At 43.4% G+C, this 21,146-nt stretch overlaps 1 protein-coding gene across 1 annotated transcript in view; it reads left to right on the top strand.

The window, feature by feature from the left end:
- The window catches only part of exoc3 (exocyst complex component 3), a 93,912-nt gene that overhangs the window by 58,948 nt on the left and 13,818 nt on the right, over window positions 1-21,146 (top strand). Inside the window, exons 6-9 of the mRNA XM_079244045.1 lie at window positions 6,685-6,863; window positions 7,017-7,133; window positions 7,223-7,340; window positions 15,664-15,789. Of these exons, the coding sequence (XP_079100171.1) occupies window positions 6,685-6,863; window positions 7,017-7,133; window positions 7,223-7,340; window positions 15,664-15,789 (540 nt within the window). The remainder of the gene's footprint in view (window positions 1-6,684; window positions 6,864-7,016; window positions 7,134-7,222; window positions 7,341-15,663; window positions 15,790-21,146) is intronic.

Raw genomic sequence — 21,146 nt, 5'->3', positions numbered from 1 at the left:
ATGTAGCGCTCCTCCCCACTAAAATAGTATTATATAGACTGCAGATTGTTCTTCAAAGCAGCACTTCAGATTTTCTTGTGCTTCCGGAGACCACCTTCTCAAACTCGTTTTGGTCAGCGGTTGCTGCTGAGAAACGGATGTGTAGGTGGAGGGAGACCAGGTCATGCTCTATATAAAATATTAGAACATGTATTTTTCTCTGGTGGAGAAGTTGACAAACACTTCAGTGTTTTTCCAGCTTCTCCATCAGAAGTTGACAAACTGGTCTGATGCAGGATTCCAGCTGCTCTACTGGACCTTGTTGCTGGGTTTCTGCTTCCAAGATGCTCCAGATGTTTATACTGGTGAAAGGTCTGGACTGCAGCAGACCAGTTCTCCTGTTCCACCATGCTGTGATGATGCAGGATGTGGTTCAGCATGGTGATTTCTGCAAGACGTTGTCTGGATGGGAGCAGATGTTACTTTCCAGCATGATGTGGGAGCGTCCCACGCCATCGGCAACCCTGCGTTTCCCCCACATAGACCAATGTGGGGCAAAGCATCACTAGAACATGTACTAATTTGTTTAGGCCAGCAGAAACTGTGGAGTATAGAGAGAGGGTGGGACGAGCCCATAGAAGTGAACCTACTCTAGTCCTGACTTGAGTGGGAACAAGAATTATCTTACCTCCAGCGCATCATCATCTCTCCACACAACTACAATAGTGCTACATCCTATATGAGACTCACATCTTCTGCGATGCCTCAGAGAGCACCTATGGAGTTGTAGCCTACCTCAGAGTCATGGAGCAGTTGGTCCGCATCGCCACTGGCTTCATCATGGCTCACTCCAGAGTAGCACCCCGCATGTAGGTGTCAATAACTCACTGGAGCTGTGCTGCCCTTACTGGAACCTAACTAGTCGAGATTTTACTACAGTTCTACAGTGGATCCACTCCAGCTCCTACAGGTACAAAGTGTTTGTGGGAACTCCAGTTTGTGAGGAACAGGAGCTACTCTGTCCAGAACTGTGCAGATATGTAAACTTGGATTATAATCTAGCAGAAAACATCACAAGCTTCAGACCTTCTCCAGTTGCTAGGCCCACACTTCCTAACACAGACTCCTGAAACCACATCCTCATACCTGCCCAACTCCAATCAGTACAGTTGTCTACGCCTGATTCTGGCGTAGATGACCAGAATCAGGTTGTCTATGCCCCCAGGTTGTAGACAACCTGATTCTGGCAACTCACAAATCCTTGCATTGGGTGGTGTCTACTCCCTTCACTGCTACTGAGCATCTGGAGGCAAAGGCCAGCTGCTTCCCTCTGCTCAGAAGGACAGCTTTCCCAGGGAGGTCCAAGTCCTCTAAATGGGCCACCCTGGGGGCTTTTTGACAGAACTGGTTCCAGAGCTGGTCCTGAGCCAGAGCCAGACTTAGCATAAGCACCGGCTCCTGAATCTCACAACCGGTTCTATCCTGGCACCACCTCTTTGTTGGGCCAGAGTTTGGAACTGCTTCACATTGTGTGCATCAGCAGCTGGTTGCGGGGTTACCTGGCCAAAATATGAGTTTTGGTTTTATTTATTTCTTTATTTTTTGGTTTAGAATGTTTTTTGTTTTTTTTTTAACATAATGACAAATCTAAAAAAAATTAAATAAAGCATATGACAAATGGTTCAAAAGGAGTGGGTAGAAGCATGAACTTATATATAATCCTACGAAATAATAATAACAGAACAACTTGGTTTATGCAATATGTCTTCATTCTGTCATAATTGATACGTTAAAATAATCAGTTATAGTGATGGACTAATGCAGTAATAATAACAATAATAATATGACAACAAATTAGTTTAACAAATTCACAAAAGATTTCTGGAGACCATAAAAAGTAGCTGGACGCAGCAGCAATGAACGACTGAAAACAAACCCAGATTCTGAATTCTGTCCTTGGTGACCCGCCAGCAATGACGCAGCTCCAACCAGACTCTTTTGGTCGAAACCAAAACCGGGTTCTTTGTGCACACCGGAGCTGAACCACCTAAGCAGTGGCTCTAGCACCAGCACCGGTTCTTCTTTGGTCAAAAAGACCTACCTGTGCACCAAAGCAGCCATATTTATTCTTTGACCTGAGACCCTGAAAGCGTCCACCTAGTCTTGTTAGTACCCGAGGAACCTTTGACTCAGCTCCTCATAAAGCACTATGACGGCCATCTGCTTTGCTATTGCGCAGACAGATTATTTGCAGTGGTGCAGCACATCTAGTGGTAGACAGCATTGGACCATACATTAAAATTAAAATTAGACGTGGAAGGGAAAAGCTCTTGAGAATTATCTACACCACTAGATGTACTCACTTAGATCTCCTCCCTAGCCCTGATAGCGGCTCTTTCTCAGTGTCATTACACAGGTTCATCGTGCAATGTGGGAAGAGGAACCAATTTCAGGGGTGGCCACAGGGAATTGCAAAGTGCCTTTGGGAACATGGTCGACAAGCTGCAGATATCAAAACAGACACAGATAGCAAATCAGACCAACAACTTTTAGTTCAACCCTCCATACTCACCTCATTTTGGGGGAGCCTGAGAGAGGTAAATCAGTTCAGTCAAGTCAGCCATTCACATCACCTTGAAATACCAAGTTGTGGCAGAGGAAGTCCTTCTAGCTCTCATAGAAACTGAAGGCATCCTCAACTCAAAACCTCTTGGTTATGCCGACCCAGACCTCATAATGCCGAAACTTCTCTTGATGGGGACGCTACATTACCATAAGCAGTGTACGGCCCTCACAATGGCCTGTCTTCACTTTTCATCCAGAACTACCCACCAGGGCTCCCGCTGAGGGACCCATTGTGATGATTGTGGACTCTAACCTACCCAGAGGACTGTAGCCTGTTGGGACCATCACCAAGGTTTTCCCAGGGACAGAGGATGGTGTTTTATCTGCAGACGTAAAGGTTTTAGACAGTATCTACATTTGTCCTGCAACCAAACTTGTGGAGCCTCTTGAAATGCCAGACCAGTCAAATGGTACCTCTTAAACCTTCTGGACTTTTATGAGTGTATTTGCCTGGCAAACACAGGGGTGGCCGTTCATGCTCTTACATAGACTTCAGAGGGCACATGGCTTCTGTACTTCCTCGTCACCCGTAGGTTTCTGAAGAGCTGAATTGAAGCTCGGTGGGCGGTTCCTACCATCGCCATGTTGGCAGCGTCATGCGCGTCGTCTCACCCGGAAAATACAAATATGGGCAAAGAGGTGGAGCTGAGAGGGGGGCTGTGAGCGTCATGTTAGATGATTGACATCGAGCGAACTCCGAGCTTTCTGTAGCTAAGAGCTAACTGAGCTAACCCGGAGATAACAGGAGCTAACCAGCTAACGGAGGTAAGGGGGCTAAAGCTAAGTCACGTTGTTAACCGGCTAAAAACCGCAGTTGTTCTATGTTCTTCTGACTTGAAGCGGGAGATGGGGTACCTGTCAATCAAAAGGACACGCCCCTAAATATGTCGAACTTCGAGATTAAATTACTTTTAAACGAGTTAGAAAAAAATTCACTCCCCCCACAGTTGTCATGAAGGTAAACCTGACCTATTAAACCTAAAATGGATTTTTGACCCAGGCTGTAAACATGTTTATTTCTGCTGTAAACATGTTTATTCCTGCTGTAAACATGTTTATTTCTGCTGTGAAGTTGGTTCATTGTGAAGTTGGTCAACGTGCAACTCAGGTGAAGCATCGCTTCAAAGTCTAAACAGCTATGTTACTTTTCAGATTTTCCACCACCCTACCAGTTGCTTTGGGCTGCTGCCGTGTTGAGCTTGCCTCTGCTTCCTGCTCTCGGAGAGGACGGACGCTTTTTCTCTCCCTCCCGTTCCCACTCTGACCTGCTGCTTCTTTGTATTGTCATCTATCTATCTGAGCCTCTTTCTCCATTTCCTTCCGAATTTAAATCATGGATCTGGTCAGCTGGTCTCTCAATGCAACTCATCAAATATTTTTTGCACAAAGAATAGGCAAAGGGGATCCTGCAGGTCCCGAGGTGCATGCTGCTGGATAAGTGATGAAAGTCATGTGTCTGCTGCTTCTTTCTGTGGAGGATTTCTACACAATTGGATTTCTGATAACTGGGTTTCTGCTGTTTGGTGTGTGCACTTTCCTGGTGTCTCGCAAATTTTGGAAGATCTGTGATGCCGAGCAACTAGCACTCGAACTCATGTGTGTCAGCACTGGACCGTGACTGGAGCTGGTCGTGGTTCTGGAGCTCATCCGTAGGTGGGAAGCATCTTGGAGAAGCTGTTGCTCGGTTTTGGTGGAAACTGACCCGATTCGGCTGTTTCGGAGTCCGACTGAGACCACTAAGGACTCAAAGCTGAGCCAAACGAAGCTTAGCTTGACCCAAAACAAAGCTGTTATCTGGATCTGGCTCCCTGACTGGCCTTGGGCAGGCTGGTTATCACGTCTCCTGGAATGTAATGCTGCCTGACGTTCAGTCCCCCTCCCTTTCTCAGGCCTGTGGAACTTAAAATGAACTCTGCTCTCAAGGCTGCATTTACATCAGGTGGCACAGATGAACTGGGGAAAGTTCACAGACTCACTGAACGCACACACTCACACCCACTGTTACAGACACACTCTCCTCACCCCTCCCTCCACTCACGGACGGCGAGTTGGATGGGCGTGCTGCTTGGCTGGGGGCGACCTCACTGGCTGTCTGGGAGACCCCACCCACCCCTCCCCTCCCATATTGTGTGTTGTCTATTGTCTAAATTTGTGCTTAAGCTTAGAGGTGTGTTTTTTTGTTTTTTTTTTGTTGCATCTTTATCCTTCCTCTTTAGGTGAAGTGTCGAGATACTTCTTTTTTTTTCCAACACCCACCTATCCTTCCTCATGTCATCTTTTCCTCATATATAAGGCGGCGCCGGTAAAACTGGCTGCAGGGCCTAAGCTTCAGTTCGGTTCTGTAAACTTGTCAAATGTAAATGTCTGTATGTCTGACCTTGGACGAGCTGGCTTGAACCTTGAATTTTCCCTCGGGGATGAATAAAGTATGTAGGAGGAGAAGCCTGCTGCAAACCCTGTTCAAAATTATTAGAGGCTGCTGATCCAGGCGATGAACTGACAGATACAAAGGTGGCATTTAAATACCCGTGTTAATATCTAAATAGATACTGCATTTTAGTATTGTTTAGTAGGGCTGCACAATTAATCGTTAAAGAATCGTGATCTCGATTCATACTTGTATACGATCTCCTTTTCAAATGACGATTTAAAAAAAAAAAAAAAAAAAAAAAAAAGACCATGAATGTACCGCAAAACTTGGCGACTTTCTCGCTAATCTGGCAACTTTCCAAACCCCCTTGGTGACTTTCTTTGTTAAAAGCGACTAGCGACAATTCCAGCAGCTTTTACTGGAGTTACTGGAGACGTTTCTGGTGTTTTGGCGACTGACTTGAAAGCACATCTTGTTTAGCAGTGACTGTCAGGAACAAGCAGTGGGAGCCTCTCCCCATCATAAAGCACTCCCAGCCGGCCAGAGGAGCAGAGAGGACACCTGCACAAGCCCACATGCACGGTCACAATTAATAGCGCACGTGCAAATCCACGGCTGATCCCAGCCTGGCTTACAGAGTGGGATGTAAACTAACATCTGTTGTCTCTGTTTGGTCCCATTTAGATTGTTAATGTCCAGTTTAAACTGTCTGTCCAGGAAGTAGTTTGAATGTTATGTTTTTGCCAACATATGTTCATGTTTTACTTTGACTAAAAACAAACCAAAAGGAAGAAAACTACAGAAAACAAACAAACAACAAAATGAAGTGACTCTGCCAAAGTATCTCTTTTGGGTCACTTTGCTGGTCCAAAGTAAAGAAAGCAGCTATTGGCTGTTCTAGAAGTCGCTGAATGATGTCATCACCTAATTTGCATAATTGTCCATATGCTGTAATGTAATGGACGTTGTGAGAGAGAGCAATAATGTTGTGGGAGAAACAAAAGGTGAGTCAAAACCACCCTAAATATGTTTAGTACTAGGAATAAACTCTTTTATCTTGTTTTCAGAAAATCAAATTTAACCAAAGGACTGCTGTGTGAAGTTTCTAGCTTCATGTCCAACCCTCCTGTTGTTTATATTGTAAGAACCATACCGACCTCTCATCACCTGATGCACAGAAATATATTGTTCAAAAATGTTCCTATTAAAATGATTCAAAGGTTGTGTGTGTAAGAGAAGACAAGAGAGACATTTATTGTTTTTATGTTCTGTGTCAGCTGTTGCAAAGTTGATGTGCCAGTAATACGTGTAATCAATATTTATATTGGGAAAAAAATTGTGATCTCAATTCTAAGCAAAAAAATCCTGATTCACATTTTATCCAGAATCTTGCAGCACTATTGTTTAGCATCTTGGTACCCTTTTTTTTTTTTTCTTTTGCTGGCACTGATATCAGTAGGATTGCTGCTTCCATGTGTGTGCACACATCTTCTGTACTGCCAGATATCAGGCTGGAAGCATATTAGAGCCTTTCGTTTTCAGCTGGTTTTCTTGTCTCCCAAGTTTGAAATGATTGAGACAAAATTAAAAGCGGTAAAGGCTGGTTTAACCAGATGCATGCTGTGCATAAGTGAGACCTTGGTGTCAGTTTGGATGCTGTACATTTCCTGCCACAAGGTGTTTCCTGAAATCCTTGTGTTTCGTTTCAGGTGTTGGAGGGCACTGTTGGCACCCGCATCGAGGGCACCCAGGCAGTGACCAGAGAGGCTGATAAGATGTGGCTGGTTCGTCTGCTGGAAATAACAAGGAAATATATTCTAGATGACCTTGTTGTTGTCAAGAATCTTATGGTTCAGTGCTTCCCTCCACACTACAACACCTTCAACAGGTAGCGTTGACCTTATTAGCATAACTCTCTTTAAATTCCATCAGAAACTCTTTGTTTTTATGGCTAAAGATCAGAAAGCATGTCCTGCTGATTCCTGGGCTCTTCATTTCTTCCTTATCTGTATTTACATGGATGTTGGTGTTTGTGTTTCAGATTTTTCTGCCTTTATCACAACGCTGTGTCCACTCGTGTGAAGGAACTGGCCTCTGAGGACTTGGAGGCTAATGAGATTGTGTCGCTGCTCACCTGGGTTCTCAACACGTATAAAAGGTTTGTCCATCTTCATTCAGCTGAATGTAGCATGTGGTTAATATTTTATTAATACCTGCAGACAGTTATAACGCTGGTTTGTGTTTCAGTGTGGAGATGATGGGTCATCCAGATCTCGCCCAAGAATGTGATATCAACCAGCTGGAGCCTCTGTTGGCTCAGGACGTTGTGGATGAGCTGCTCAGCAAATATGTCCAGACATTTACAGTAAGCACCTCACACTCTGAAGCGTGTTGAACCACCGTCACTGCATCATGGAGTGTGTGTATGCATGCAGCTGAAGCCTCATTTTAATACTCCATCTACAGGGTGTCCACGGGGCTTCAAAAGTATTCAAAGGTAAAAAATCGGTTGTGACAAAGTTACGACTCTTAAAAAGTCTTAAGCAGGGTTTTTTTATTGGTATTCAAGCTCTGCTCTTTTCACTTCACAACAAATAAAAGCGGAAGTGCTGGTGTGCTCGACCTGCTGGGTGTTTTGGGGTTGCGCCTTCATACGTACAGGATGTAGCACCATGTCCATAGAAACACCTGGCACCAATAAAAACAGACCAAAATGTAAAAACGCTAATTTCTGAGCCCAGGTTGGAAATGGCAGATTTGAAACCATGGCTGAAGCTTCTCTGTAAGAACAACCGGGAAGCCGGTTGGAAAAGCCAAACAGACATGTCGCTTAGTTCAGATGTTCACGTTCAGTAAACGTTTAGTTTTAAAGAATCCAATCGTCTGAAACAATAAACAGGTAAAAAAGTTCCTGAATAAATAAACGCTGCAGTGGGAAATGAGAGCATAAAAGGGGAATCTGTTGTCTTTTAAATTGTCCAACATTAGACGATAAAAACAATTAGAATTTCATTGTTTATGGATGAATATTTTGATGTTATGTTACTAAGTCACCATCTGATGCCTTCCACTATGTATCCCACAGAACGGCTCAGCTGTCCGCCTTCGCATGCACCACAAAGCTTGATATAAGTGATCTTAAAATATTAGTGATTTAATGATAGATATTTAATAGTTAATAGATATTTAATAATAGAGACAAAAGGTCATTGCTTTTCTGAGAAAAAAAAGAAAACACGTATAATGATACTGCCGAAACTCCCTGAAATGATCTGGAGCATTTAATAATGAGGAGGTCCTGGGTGGGTCAGGTGTTTTCATCCTATAATCCAGATAGCCGAGGTGCTGCCATCATAGTCTTCCCTCCACCTCGGGGTGATCAGGAATGATGCAGGCTGCTCTGCCAACTGGAGAACAGATCCTCGTACGTTCCATAATTCATAAGATGCAGTATTTTTTCCAACCCTTCGGTATCCAACCTCTTCAGTATCTCCCCCTTTTGTTGCTCTTTGGGGCAATTTTAAATGTCTAACCCATGTGTTGACCAGTCCCCACCCAAGACAGGTCCAACCCTTTGTAGCACGTCTGTCTAAAGGGGTTCCACCGAGACCGGGAATTATTTGTCACAGATTAGGTAGGTGAGTGCCCAATTTGCAAATGCACTGTTCTCATGTAAACCAGAGCAAGCGTCCCCCTTAGGCCAGTGGCTGCCAAACTTTTTCTAACATGCTTGCCTTTGAAAAATTCCCAGCCCCTCCTTTCCAAATGACATTATGAAAAAACATGGGTCAAGAATTTCAGCTTTTATTGGAAAAAACAAAAGATGTATGCATTCCTGTGTGATTGTGCCAACATCTGTCCACACACTGCTGAATTATTGCCAGATACCTCAAATATGGTGTGATAAAATCCCACATCAGTTTTAAAGATAAAAATAAAGTGTTACGGTGTGTTCAGACCAAACGCGTTTTCAGCGTCAAGAGCGGCAGGTTTCCATGGAAAGTCTATATGGAGGCGCGGCAAGGGGGCGTCAAGCTTTCCCTCGTCGCGTTTTGAGCATTTTGGGCGTCGGCGATCCGCGCAGAACGCGCGTTAAAAGCCAGAGATGGAAAATCTGAACTTAGGCCGCTTGACACGTCAACCAATCAGAACGATCAGCTCGCAGCTCCTGGAGGATTTCTGTGGTGAACCCAGACACGGGGCTGAGACGCCGTTACTCTGTGCAATATTTAGGATAACCATTCCTTGCTAAAAAGCTGAATGTTACTGATTTTTACTGATTTCCTTTCTAGATTGCACCATCTGTTGGCAGCAGATTGTAGTAGCTCTGACTTGCTATCTTGATTTTTTTTTTTTTTTTTTAAAAGTACAAAGTCTTCTTGCATAGATATTACCTCAAATTAGGTATTTTTTTAATGAGGATTTCATGCCGGTTCGGAGGGTGTGCTGCAAGGAAGATTTTTCTTCATATTTTTGGCTCTTTCAAGGCTTGTTATGATGAGTCCCCATGGCAACAAAAGACTTATGATGAGTCCCCATGGCAACAAAAGACTTGTTTACAATCGGGATCAACTGATTAAACTCTCCCAAATCAGGATTATCAGCAAAACAACACATCAAATCCCAATGGAGTTGAAAAGAAAGAGAAGAGGTTGCAGAGCGGGAGTCAGACAGCGGAGGATGCGATGGAGATTTAAACCATTTCTCCCGACCGTCGTCATGGGTAATGTGAGATTGCTAGCTAACAAAACGGATGAGCTCGAGATGCTAACAAGGTGTCAGAAAGAATACAGAGAGTACAGTATTATGTGCTTCACCGAGACATGGCTGCATGAACACATCCCTGACTGTAATGTGTCTGTACCGGGCTTTAAAACGGTCCGTGCAGACCGCAGTAGACAACACAGCGGAAAGCTAAAGGGTGGTGGAATTGCAGTGCTGGTTAACCAGCGTTGGTGTCATCCTGGACATGTTACTGTCAAGGAGAAGATACGCATAAGGGACATGGAACTGTTAGCTGTGAGCTTCCGTCCACATTATTTACCCAGAGAGTTTACCTGTGTTATTCTGGTAGCGGTTTATATAATACCTGGTACCGCACCAGACACAGCCTGTGACGTCATCAGCTCCGTCGTTGCTCGGCTACAAACACAGCATCCAAACTCATTCATGGCGATCTCCTGAGACTTCAACAATGTCTTCCTCTCTGCAACTCTACCAACATTCCAGCAGTTTGTCAGCTGCTCCACCAGAGAAAATAAGATGTTGGACTTATTTTATGCAAATATGAATAATGGATACAGTTGTTCTGCCCTGCCTCCTTTAGGAAGATCTGACCATAATCTGGTTCTTCTCACCTCCACCTACAAGCCCATCGTTCAGCAGCAACCAGTCATCACAAAGACTGTCAAAATCTGGTCTGCTGAAGCCGAAGATGCTCTTAGAGGAGGCTTTGAGGCTACAGACTGGAACGTCCTCTGTGAACCTCATGGAGACAACATCAACGCCATGACTGAGTGTGTGACAGATTACATAAACTTCTGTGTGGACAGCATCGTCCCAACAAGAACAGTGAGGTGCTTCCCCAATAACAAACCCTGGATCACCAGTGAGCTGAAAAAGCTGCTGAACATCAAAAAGAAAGCCTTCAGGGATGGAGACAGGGAGTTATTGAGGGCAACACAAAAACAACTTAAAACACAAACTAAGAAGTGCAAGGAGGACTACAGGAAGAAGTTAGAAAGTCAGCTCCAGCAGAATAACGTGAGAGATGTGTGGTCTGGAATGAAGAAGATCACCGGCTTCAAGTTAAAGGGGGACCAGCCTGATGGAGGTCTGGACAGAGCTAATGAGCTGAACATATTCTTCACCAGGTTCAGTTCACCCCCTACCTCCAGCCCAACAGACCACACACCCTCCATAAGCCCACTGCTTTCCTGTCACGCCTCCAATCTGTCACCCTGCAGCTCAGTCATGGACCAGAACACAGCTTCATCTCCCTCCACATCAGGACATCCTGAGACCTCCACCTTGTTTGTCTCCTGCAATCAGGTTAAGAAGCAACTTGAGAAACTGAACCAGAACAAGGCTGCAGGTCCAGATGGTGTCAGTCCCAGAGTTCTCAAGACCTGCTCAAAACAACTCTGTCCGATTCTCCAGCACCTTTTCAACACCAGTCTGAGACAAAATAGAGTCCCAGTGCTGTGGAAAACCTCCTGCCTTGTTCCAGTGCCTAAAAAAACACAACCAGCTGAACCAAGTGACTACAGACCAGTTGCCCTGACATCTCACATCATGAAAGTCCTGGAGAGACTCTTACTGGCTCACCTCAACAAGCAAGTAAACACCTTTCAGGACCCATTCCAGTTTGCATATCGTAATGGACTTGGGGTTGAAGATGCCATCATATACCTGCTCCAGAGAGCACACTCTCATCTGGACCATTCAGGCAGCACTCTGAGGGTCATGTTCTTTCATTTCTCAGTGCTTTTAATACCATTCAGCCTGCTTTGTTATGTGAGAAGCTCCATAAATTCCAGGTGGATACCTCCACAACCACCTGGATCTATGACTACCTCACAAACAGACCCCAGTTTGTGAGACTGAAAGGTTGTGTGTCTGAGATGGAGGTCAGCAGCACTGGTGCACCACAAGGAACTGTACTCTGGCCATTCCTCTTCACTCTGTACACCTCAGACTTCCAGTCCAACTCTGAGTCCTGTCATCTGCAGAAATACTCTGATGACTCTGCAGTTGTGGGGTGTATCAGGGATGGACAAGAAGCAGAGTACAGAGAACTGGTCAGCCAGTTTGTTAAATGGTGCGGTGACAATCATCTCATATTAAATAGCAGCAAAACAAAAGAGATGATTGTTGACTTCAGGAGGAAGAAGAATAAACAAAGCACTGTTTCCATCCTGGGAGAGGAGGTGGAGGTGGTGGAGGAATACAAGTATCTTGGAGTTCAGCTGGACAACAAACTGGACTGGAAATGCAACACTGACTACATCTACAAGAAAGGTCAGAGCAGACTGTACTTCTTAAGGAAGCTGAGATGGTTTAACGTCTGCACCAAGATGTTGCATATCTTCTATAAGTCTGTTGTGGAGAGTGCAGTCAGCTTTGCAGCATCTGCTGGGGTAGTAGCATCAGAACCAGAGACTTGAAGAGAATCAACAAACTGATCCAGAAAGCTGCTTCTGTGCTTGGAGTAACTCTGGAGCCACTGGAGCTGATTGTCCAAAGAAGAATGCTGCACAAGCTGATGAAGATGATGGAGGATTCTTCACACCCTCTCCACAACACAGTGATGAAACAACAAAGTGTGTTCAGTGAGAGGCTTCTTCAGGTCCCATGTAAGACTGAAAGTTACAGAAGATCATTCCTGCCAGCAGCCATCAGCCTCCGGAACAAGACCTCCTCTAGTTATTATTATTATATACTATAATATTGATTTTTCCCTTTGGGGATTAATAAAGTATTTTTCATTTCCTTTCATTTGGCAACGTAGCAGGATATGTTGCCTAGCAACGCTTTGTTTTGGGTGGGGCTCTCTGCTGAGTGCGGCTCTAGTTGCATTAACAGTGACTATCACTGCCCTACGACGACGTTCTCTAGCTTTATTTATTAAATAAAACCACGCCATCTCTCTGCTGCACTGCCATCATTCAGACTGACCGGAAGGAAAGCTCCGCCTTTCCCTACTCTCTTTTCCGCATGTCTGGAGCGAGCGGCAGACGCGGCAGGAGCGTTTTGGGCGTCGGACACAAAAGTGGCAGTTTAGTGAGGAGCATTGAGCGTTTTTGACGCTCAGAACACGTTTGGTTTGAACACACCGTTAGGCTGCCAGTTAAAGGGACATTGTCTCCATATTGCTTTTTCTTTTTCTAACTACAAAGTCATAAAATGTAAAATTATTTTTCAGAACTGGGAAAATAAACTTCAATCTATCCATTTGAAGGTAGCAAACATTTCTGACAGCTCTAGTATGACAGTGTGAATGAGCCCATTGGCCTGCTGTCTGCAGTGTCTACAGATTTTGGCAGCTTGGGGGTCTAAGTATTACAAATTTAAACTGAACATATTTTCATGATTTTCAGTTATAAATCCTAAAACACTAGGGGAAAAAATCCTTTAATGAATACTTAAATGAAAATAGAAAAACTCAAGTTGTATGGGCCCAGGTTGCTTGGCGTATTCAAAAACAAACAATAACACATAAAATACAGTCCTTCCAAAAAGTGCAGATGTTTGGTTAGAAAAATACTAATAATAAAATACTCATCTCTCTGTCCATCGAGGGATTCTGTCAACAATCCAGAATTCATTCATTCAATGTCTGTGATGGAGACTTGGTTCTCAGAGAAGAGTTAGACATCATCTGGATGCATCGTTGCTGAAATCAGCAGGTGCTGCTGCCTTGAAGGGATCTCCTCAGAGAAAATATGTGCTCTTTCACACCTGGAACACCACAGAGGCGTCCAAATCCTTGGTTTCAACATTTTCACCTAGACTCTAACAAGAGTCTGATTTCTTCTCTGAAGGCGTTTGTCCCACATCTCCAGCCTTCTAGTGAAGAAGCTTCTTCTTCCTCTACAGAGTTAAAGTTGCACAAAATTAAATAGTATCCATTTAGTTGAGCTCTAGCAGCCTTCCCCTACAATAAACTTGTACAGGTTAGTTACTGAGCCTTCGCCACGGTCTTTGATTGAATGAGTAGTTGGATCATGGTGACATTTGCTGAGTTTTGGACTCTGTGTTTGGACACCAGTTGGTAGCATTAATCTACTGCTATGAAGTCATAAACTACATCAGCATGTCACACAAGAAAGCCCTGATGCCAACACCGGAGGACTTTGAGGAAATTAAAAAGTCTCTCGACGCCTTTTGTGACAGCTGTCAGAGCAGGAGTAGCTTCAGGGGCTACTGGAGGAGGTCCAAGAACTATGCCTCCAGAAGGCGGAGAAAGACCAGAAGAAACATCGGCAGCAGGCAGAAACTGCTAGAGAAAAATCTCTCCGTGAACGACACTCAGATCAGTGGGCAGGGACAAAAGTTTCATTTGCTGCAAGGAGCTCACATGAGCCAGCAGATCACATGGTCCCAGTCTGGTGGACCAACATTCAGCTTAGTTCATCATCTCAGTGTAATGTCACGGGGTTCAGATGTTGTTTCCAGTTGACGTGGTTTATTGCCAACTCCCAAGTGTAGCAATATATACAGTGACCTTAACCAATATGTACATTACAATACAATACATTATAGGACAAGACCTCTCTGTCACAAATGTCATCTCAGGAGCAGCAGCATCCTGTCCCACAGCCCCATCTGGGAACACTGTCATCTCCATTCTTTCCAGAGTGAGGTTTACAGTCTCCTTCAGGAGGGTTATAATGTTGTTATGCCCAGTCTAGGTTCCTGAACGCAACAGGAAAATATCATCCTTCAGTTGAGTCAGACTAGCTCTCGGGAAGGTTCAAACGAAAAGTATTTTTTAATTTTACAACGTGAAATAACAGAAATCGTCTTATCTGGAAAACAAGTCAGAGTTAACAATGTGTAAAATTAATCTCAAATGCCAAAAATAAACAAAACAGATCCTTTGCTCTGAGTTTAACTTACCTATGCGAGATAAACATGAAAACAAAAGACAGGTGCTTACCTCCTTATCTAACAAAAACAGGAGAAAACTCAAACCAAAATACGCAGCTCGCAGTTTTTGACAAATGTTGGAACATTTCACAAGCTTTTCACTGCCAGCCTGACGCAACGCGAAGGATGGTACGCACGCTCCGTCCCTCTGAGCCCTCCAACCAGGCCCGCGGTTCTCCCTCTTTTAAAACAGTGGACAGCCAATTCCGTCCCGACCCGTCTCCTCAGGCGGTCCAATTCCGGTTCCGGGCAGCGCATCTGTCCTTGCCAGCACACTCCTTTCCAGAGAAAAAAAACATACACACAACCAACAAAACGACCACATTCGTAACAAATGTCCTTTCTAGTTGTTCTCATTCCAGAGACACTTTGAAGCAGGAGATAAAGGTATAAAACAAGATTCTAGCCAAGCCACTCAGACCATCTGTCCTCTGCAGAGGCTCACAGTATCATAATGGCAAGATTTTCCAATCACAACATACTCAAATATTGTCAGTGAAAATGTTACTGTAACTCACTGCATTTAGTAAGGATGAGCCGCACTGAGTTTAATCCAGCTGTAGACGATGTCTGAAGAGGCAGAGAATGAGGAGAACACACACTTGTGGTTGATACGGTTACTATCTTGAGGACTGGAATCATCCAGGCTGCTGTAGTGTTTGATTCTTGCAGTAGTGGATGATTGACATTTATCAAATGACTTGCCTGTATCTAAGAGCCAACCTGGAGCTGTTAGCTGGCTAAAAACTGGCTTCTTGTAGCCGGATATTGGATACCTTTCAATCAAAAGGGCACGCCCCCACTTATGCTTAAGTGGCTATGAAAAAAATTCAGCTTCATCAGTGGATCTTACAGGATATAAAAAGAACCTGTTGTTTTTGTTGTATCTTATTTGAAACTGATCTGGATCAACTGTAAATACATTTAGAAAACAGACCACACCTCATTGTTTCACTACAAAGTGCCAAAGATATAATTAAAAATATAAATTATAGGTGTTTCTTTTAAGTCGGAATGGTCTTCCTTGTGTTTTTCAGTCTAATATAACTGGGTGGCTGCGGAAGGCTTTAGAAACAGACAAGAAAGACTGGCAGAAAGAAACCGAGCCTGAAGCAGACCAAGATGGATACTATCAGACCACGCTGCCGGCCATTGTCTTTCAGGTAAACATGATAATGAAGCTGAGTTTGGTTTACTGTGCTGATAAAATGTTCCACTCATCTTCTACATCTTAAGCTTTGAAATTATCAGCTGTCAGCAGTTAATATGGGGGCTGATGCAGGTCAAGTCAAGGATCATCTTTTAGATTTACAAAAAACTGTATGGTGCATATTTCTCTGTGTAGAGGACAAATCTGCATTGGCAGATATGCTAAGTATTTCCATGACCATCGGGAAATGCTATGGTATTATAATGACATACAGTGTGGCAGTTCAATCATAGTAAAACACTCTTTCCAGTAGAATTTGAGTCTGTTTGCTTTCAAAGTCCACGTTGTTTTTGGAAATATGAACGCACCAAACAAATTCTGATTTAGACCAAAAAAGTAGACTCGGCCCACCTACAAACGCAGGTCTCGGTCCGTTGCAAGCAGTCCAAATACAGGAAGTGGACTACAAAAAAGTCCCTTCCAGCATTTGGCATAGCATTGCATTGTGGGTAAATACGTAGCGACAGCATCTCTGTGCGGACAAAAACATGTAAAAGTTGAAGGTACTGTATCATGCTGTATGGTCTGTTCATGTTTGCTCTGGGATAGTTTCTGTTTCTTTTCTACTGTTTCAAATAAAAATTTAATTGAATGCCTTTTGTCCCAAGAATAAGTAGAGCCTGAGTTTACAATATAAATGTGTCTGTTGTCCTCTAAAATCCATCCATCCATCTTCTGCCGCTTATCTGGGGTCGGGTTGCGGGGGCAGCAGCAGGGAAGCCCAGACTTCCCTCTTCCCAGCCACATTTGCCAACTCTGCGGGGGGATCCCGAGGCGTTCCCAGGTCAGCCCAGAGATATAATCCCTCCAGCGTGTCCTGGGTCTTCCCCGGGGTCTCCTCCCAGAGGGACGTGCCTGGAACACCTCACCAGGGAGGTCCAGGAGGCATCCTGACCAGATGCCCGAGCCACCTCAACTGGTTCCTCTCGATGTGGAGGAGCAGCGGCTCTACTCTGATCTCCTCCCGGATGACCGAGCTCCTCACCCTATCTCTAAGGGAGATCCCGGCCACCCTGCGGAGGAAACCCATTTCAGCCGCCTGTATACGAGATCTCCTTCTTTCGATCACGACCCACAGCTCATGACCATAGGTGAGGGTAGAAACGTAGATCGACTGGTAAATCGAGAGCTTCGCCTTCTGGCTCAGCTCCTTCTTCACCACAACAGACCGGCGCAGAGTCTGCATCTCAGCCAACTCACCACCAGGTGGTGATCAGTTGACAGCTCCGCCCCCCTCTTCAACCAAGTGCCCAAGGCATGTGGCCGAAAGTCCAATGACACTATTACAAAGTTGATCATAGAACTGCTGCCCAGAGTGTCCTGGTGCCTGGTGTACTAATGGATTGAGGTCGGCTTTCGGCAGGGGCAAGAGGAGGCAACGCCCCCTCAAACAAACACTTTGCCCCCTCAAATCAAATCTGACAAAAATGCATCAACTGCCTAAACTCTCTCTCCCCCCTGCACCTAGCTGCGTACTTCCATTACTTCCATAAAATGGATCCAACAACCAATGAAGTTCTGCACAATGAGTGATTAGTTTGAGTCAGGTGTATTGGAGCAGGGATAAATGGAAAACCTACAGAATTGTGGCCCTTGAGTACCAGAGGTGAAAACCCCTGGCAAAACTATTTCAGCTTAGTTTAATATTTTAGTTTATTAAATTAGTTCATTATTGAATCGGGTTGTTAAAACTTTTTTTCTTCTTAATGTATCTATAATTTTTATATTCAGTTTCCCTCCTGATTGTCGCCATCTTGTGGTCAGGTGGTTTGCATGCCTTAGTGACCCTAAGAGCTACACCAGCAGGAGCTTTAGTTTCTGGTGGGACACCCAAGCTGGACAGGTCTTTGGTTAGAGGCCTGACAAAGTACAATATATTTCTTCAGAGTGTTGGACTCTACTAACAGTCCTGTTAAGAAAACACAATAATAACAACAAGAAGAGCTGAAGGACGTGCATGCATGATGCCTCCTACACATTTCTGCCTGCCCCCTCATGTATGTATTCCTACAGCTGGTCTTGATATGGAGACTCTTATGTTCAAACATGGTGTTCGTTATTAACAATCCATGACAAGCACAGAAGTCCAATAACAAACACCATTCCTCCCAATCACTCACCTCTAAGTGTCACTGTCACATGAGCACTTCTCACATGAGCATTGAGTGCCCCCACCAGAATGAAGGAGTCCCCTCATTGAGTTTGATGATGGAAAGAAAGCCCCCCTCCAAAACTTCCTCCAACAACTCCAGAAAGAGTCGGTGCTCCGAACTGCTGATTGGTACATAAGTAGAAACAAGAGTCAGGACCCATCCCCCACCCGAAGGCGGAGGGAAGCTACCCTCTCATCTACCGGGTTAAACCCCAATGTATAGGCACCAAATCAGGGGGTAACAAGTATGCCTACTCCTGCTCGGCACTTCTCCTTGGGAGCAACTGCCAGGATACTGGTTCCAGATCCCAAGCCATGTGTAGTGGCACTTAGTTTTCCTTCATGACCACCACTTGCTTCATTTCAGTCTGACTAACCCTAATGAGCGGCTTCCCAGTGACGTATGGAAACTTAAAAAACGTAAAATTATAGATTTTTAGCAAATATAAGCTTTTGGAACTCTAAATCCTTTTTAAATACTTTTTTCCTTTCCTTTAAACTTAATTATAAAATGTAAAATGATGAATTTGGCTCCAACACCATGTCTCGAGGTAAATCCAGCTAGATCTACTCGGAACCAATAAACCTTGGGCACAAGATCATTCTCCTTCCCCACTAGAGAGGTGACGTTCCACATCACGAGAGCCAGTTTCTGCAGCCGAGGTTCGGACCACCAGGGTCACCACCTCTTGCTACCCAACTCACATTGCACCCGACCCGGCTCCTCCTGAGGGTGGTAAGACCCTTTTGGGCCAAGCCTATAGTCCAGCAAAGACCCGGCCACCAGATGCTCGCCATCGTGCTCCACACACAGGCCTGGCTCCAGAGAGGAACTCCAGTACCCTGTGTCCAGGCAAGGCAACCTTCATACCAATATTTCTTGTCATCATTGGGGTCTTTGGGCAGCGCTGGGTCTGGTCCCTGCTCTAGACACCTCTTTGCCATAGGTGAAGACAGTTACTAGGATCTTTAGGATGCATAAACCTCTCCAGCACAAGAAGGTGATGGCTCAGGGAGGGGTCTGAAATCCATTTAAAATTAAAAATGTCACTTTTGAGCTGTTATTTGACATTAAGTACGAAACCTTTCATTATTAGATTTTTTTTTTATTTTTATTTTTTTAAATGAAGTCCCACTTAAACGTTTACTCATTAGCACACTATATATTTGTTTTCTGATAAAAATGTGTTTTTGTATGTTAGTACTTTTTACTTTGATCGTTGTGTTAGCAGCACCTCAGACGAGTGAAACGAGATGCAGATTAGTACATCCCTGTGTGAACTAAGACACTGCAATGTCATATTGATGTATGTTCTTCTGGATGAATGCTGAGCGAATATTCTGCACGATACAAAGAGATTATTAACTTAATGTTGATTTTTCTCTAAGCAGCCAACTACAGCAGTCAAGATTTTTTATTTCTGAGACTGTGACACTGTCCTATTTTCTTTAAATGTTACAATGTATTTTTGGAAAAGTTGCTGCACATTCAGGCATAGTGAACATTATATTGAAAGCAGTATTTCAGGCATAGTAAACATTATATTGAAAGCAGTATTTCAGGCATAGTAAACATTATATTGAAAGCAGTATTTCAGACATAGTAAACGTTATATTGAAAGCAGTATTTCAGGCATAGTTAAGGTTATATTGAAAGCAGTATTTCAGGCATAGTAAACGTTATATTGAAAGCAGTATTTCAGGCATAGTAAACATTTTATTGAAAGCAGTATTTCAGGCATAGTAAATGTAGTATTGAAAGCAGTATTTTAGGCATAGTAAACGTAGTATTGAAAGCAGTATTTTAGGCATGGTAAACGTAGTATTGAAAGCGGTATTTCAGGCATAGTAAACAGTATTGAAAGCAGTATTTCAGGCATAGTAAACGTAGTATTGAAAGCAGTATTTCAGGCATAGTAAACGTTACATTGAAAGCAGTATTTCAGGCATAGTAAATGTAGTATTGAAAGCAGTATTTTAGGCATAGTAAACGTAGTATTGAAAGCAGTATTTTAGGCATGGTAAACGTAGTATTGAAAGCAGTATTTCAGGCATAGTAAACAGTATTGAAAGCAGTATTTCAGGCATAGTAAACGTAGTATTGAAAGCAGTATTTCAGGCATAGTAAACGTTACATTGAAAGCAGTATTTCAGGCATAGTAAACGTAGTATTGAAAGCAGTATTTCAGGCATAGTAAACGTAGTATTGAAAGCAGTATTTCAGGCATAGTAAACGTGGTATTGAAAGCAGTATTTCAGGCGTAGTAAACGTAGTATTGAAAGCAGTATTTCAGGCATAGTAAACGTAGTATTGAAAGCAGTATTTCAATCATAGTAAACGTCGTATTGAAAGCAGTATTTCAGGCATAGTAAACGTGGTATTGAAAGCAGTATTTCAGGCATAGTGAACTTAGTATTGAAAGCAGTATTTCAGACATAGTAAACGTTATATTGAAAGCAGTATTTCAGGCATAGTAAACGTTACATTGAAAGCAGTATTTCAGACATAGTAAACGTTATATTGAAAGCAGTATTTCAGGCATAGTAAACGTTACATTGAAAGCAGTATTTCAGGCATATTAAACGTTACATTGAAAGCAGTATTTCAATCATAGTAAACGTAGTATTGAAAGCAGTATTTCAGGCATAGTAAACGTAGTATTGAAAGCAGTATTTCAGGCATAGTAAACGTGGTATTGAAAGCAGTATTTCAGGCGTAGTAAACGTAGTATTGAAAGCAGTATTTCAGGCATAGTAAACGTAGTATTGAAAGCAGTATTTCAATCATAGTAAACGTCGTATTGAAAGCAGTATTTCAGGCATAGTAAACGTGGTATTGAAAGCAGTATTTCAGGCATAGTGAACTTAGTATTGAAAGCAGTATTTCAGACATAGTAAACGTTATATTGAAAGCAGTATTTCAGGCATAGTAAACGTTACATTGAAAGCAGTATTTCAGACATAGTAAACGTAGTATTGAAAGCAGTATTTCAGGCATAGTAAACGTAGTATTGAAAGCAGTATTTCAGGCATAGTAAACGTAGTATTGAAAGCAGTATTTCAGGCATAGTAAACGTTACATTGAAAGCAGTATTTCAGACATAGTAAACGTTACAATGAAAGCAGTATTTCAGACATAGTAAACGTAGTATTGAAAG

Source organism: Telmatherina bonti, assembly GCF_933228915.1.
Source record: "Telmatherina bonti genome assembly, chromosome: 7".
NCBI classification, from domain to species: domain Eukaryota; kingdom Metazoa; phylum Chordata; class Actinopteri; order Atheriniformes; family Telmatherinidae; genus Telmatherina; species Telmatherina bonti.
This window is presented reverse-complemented; position numbering and strand designations above follow the sequence as displayed.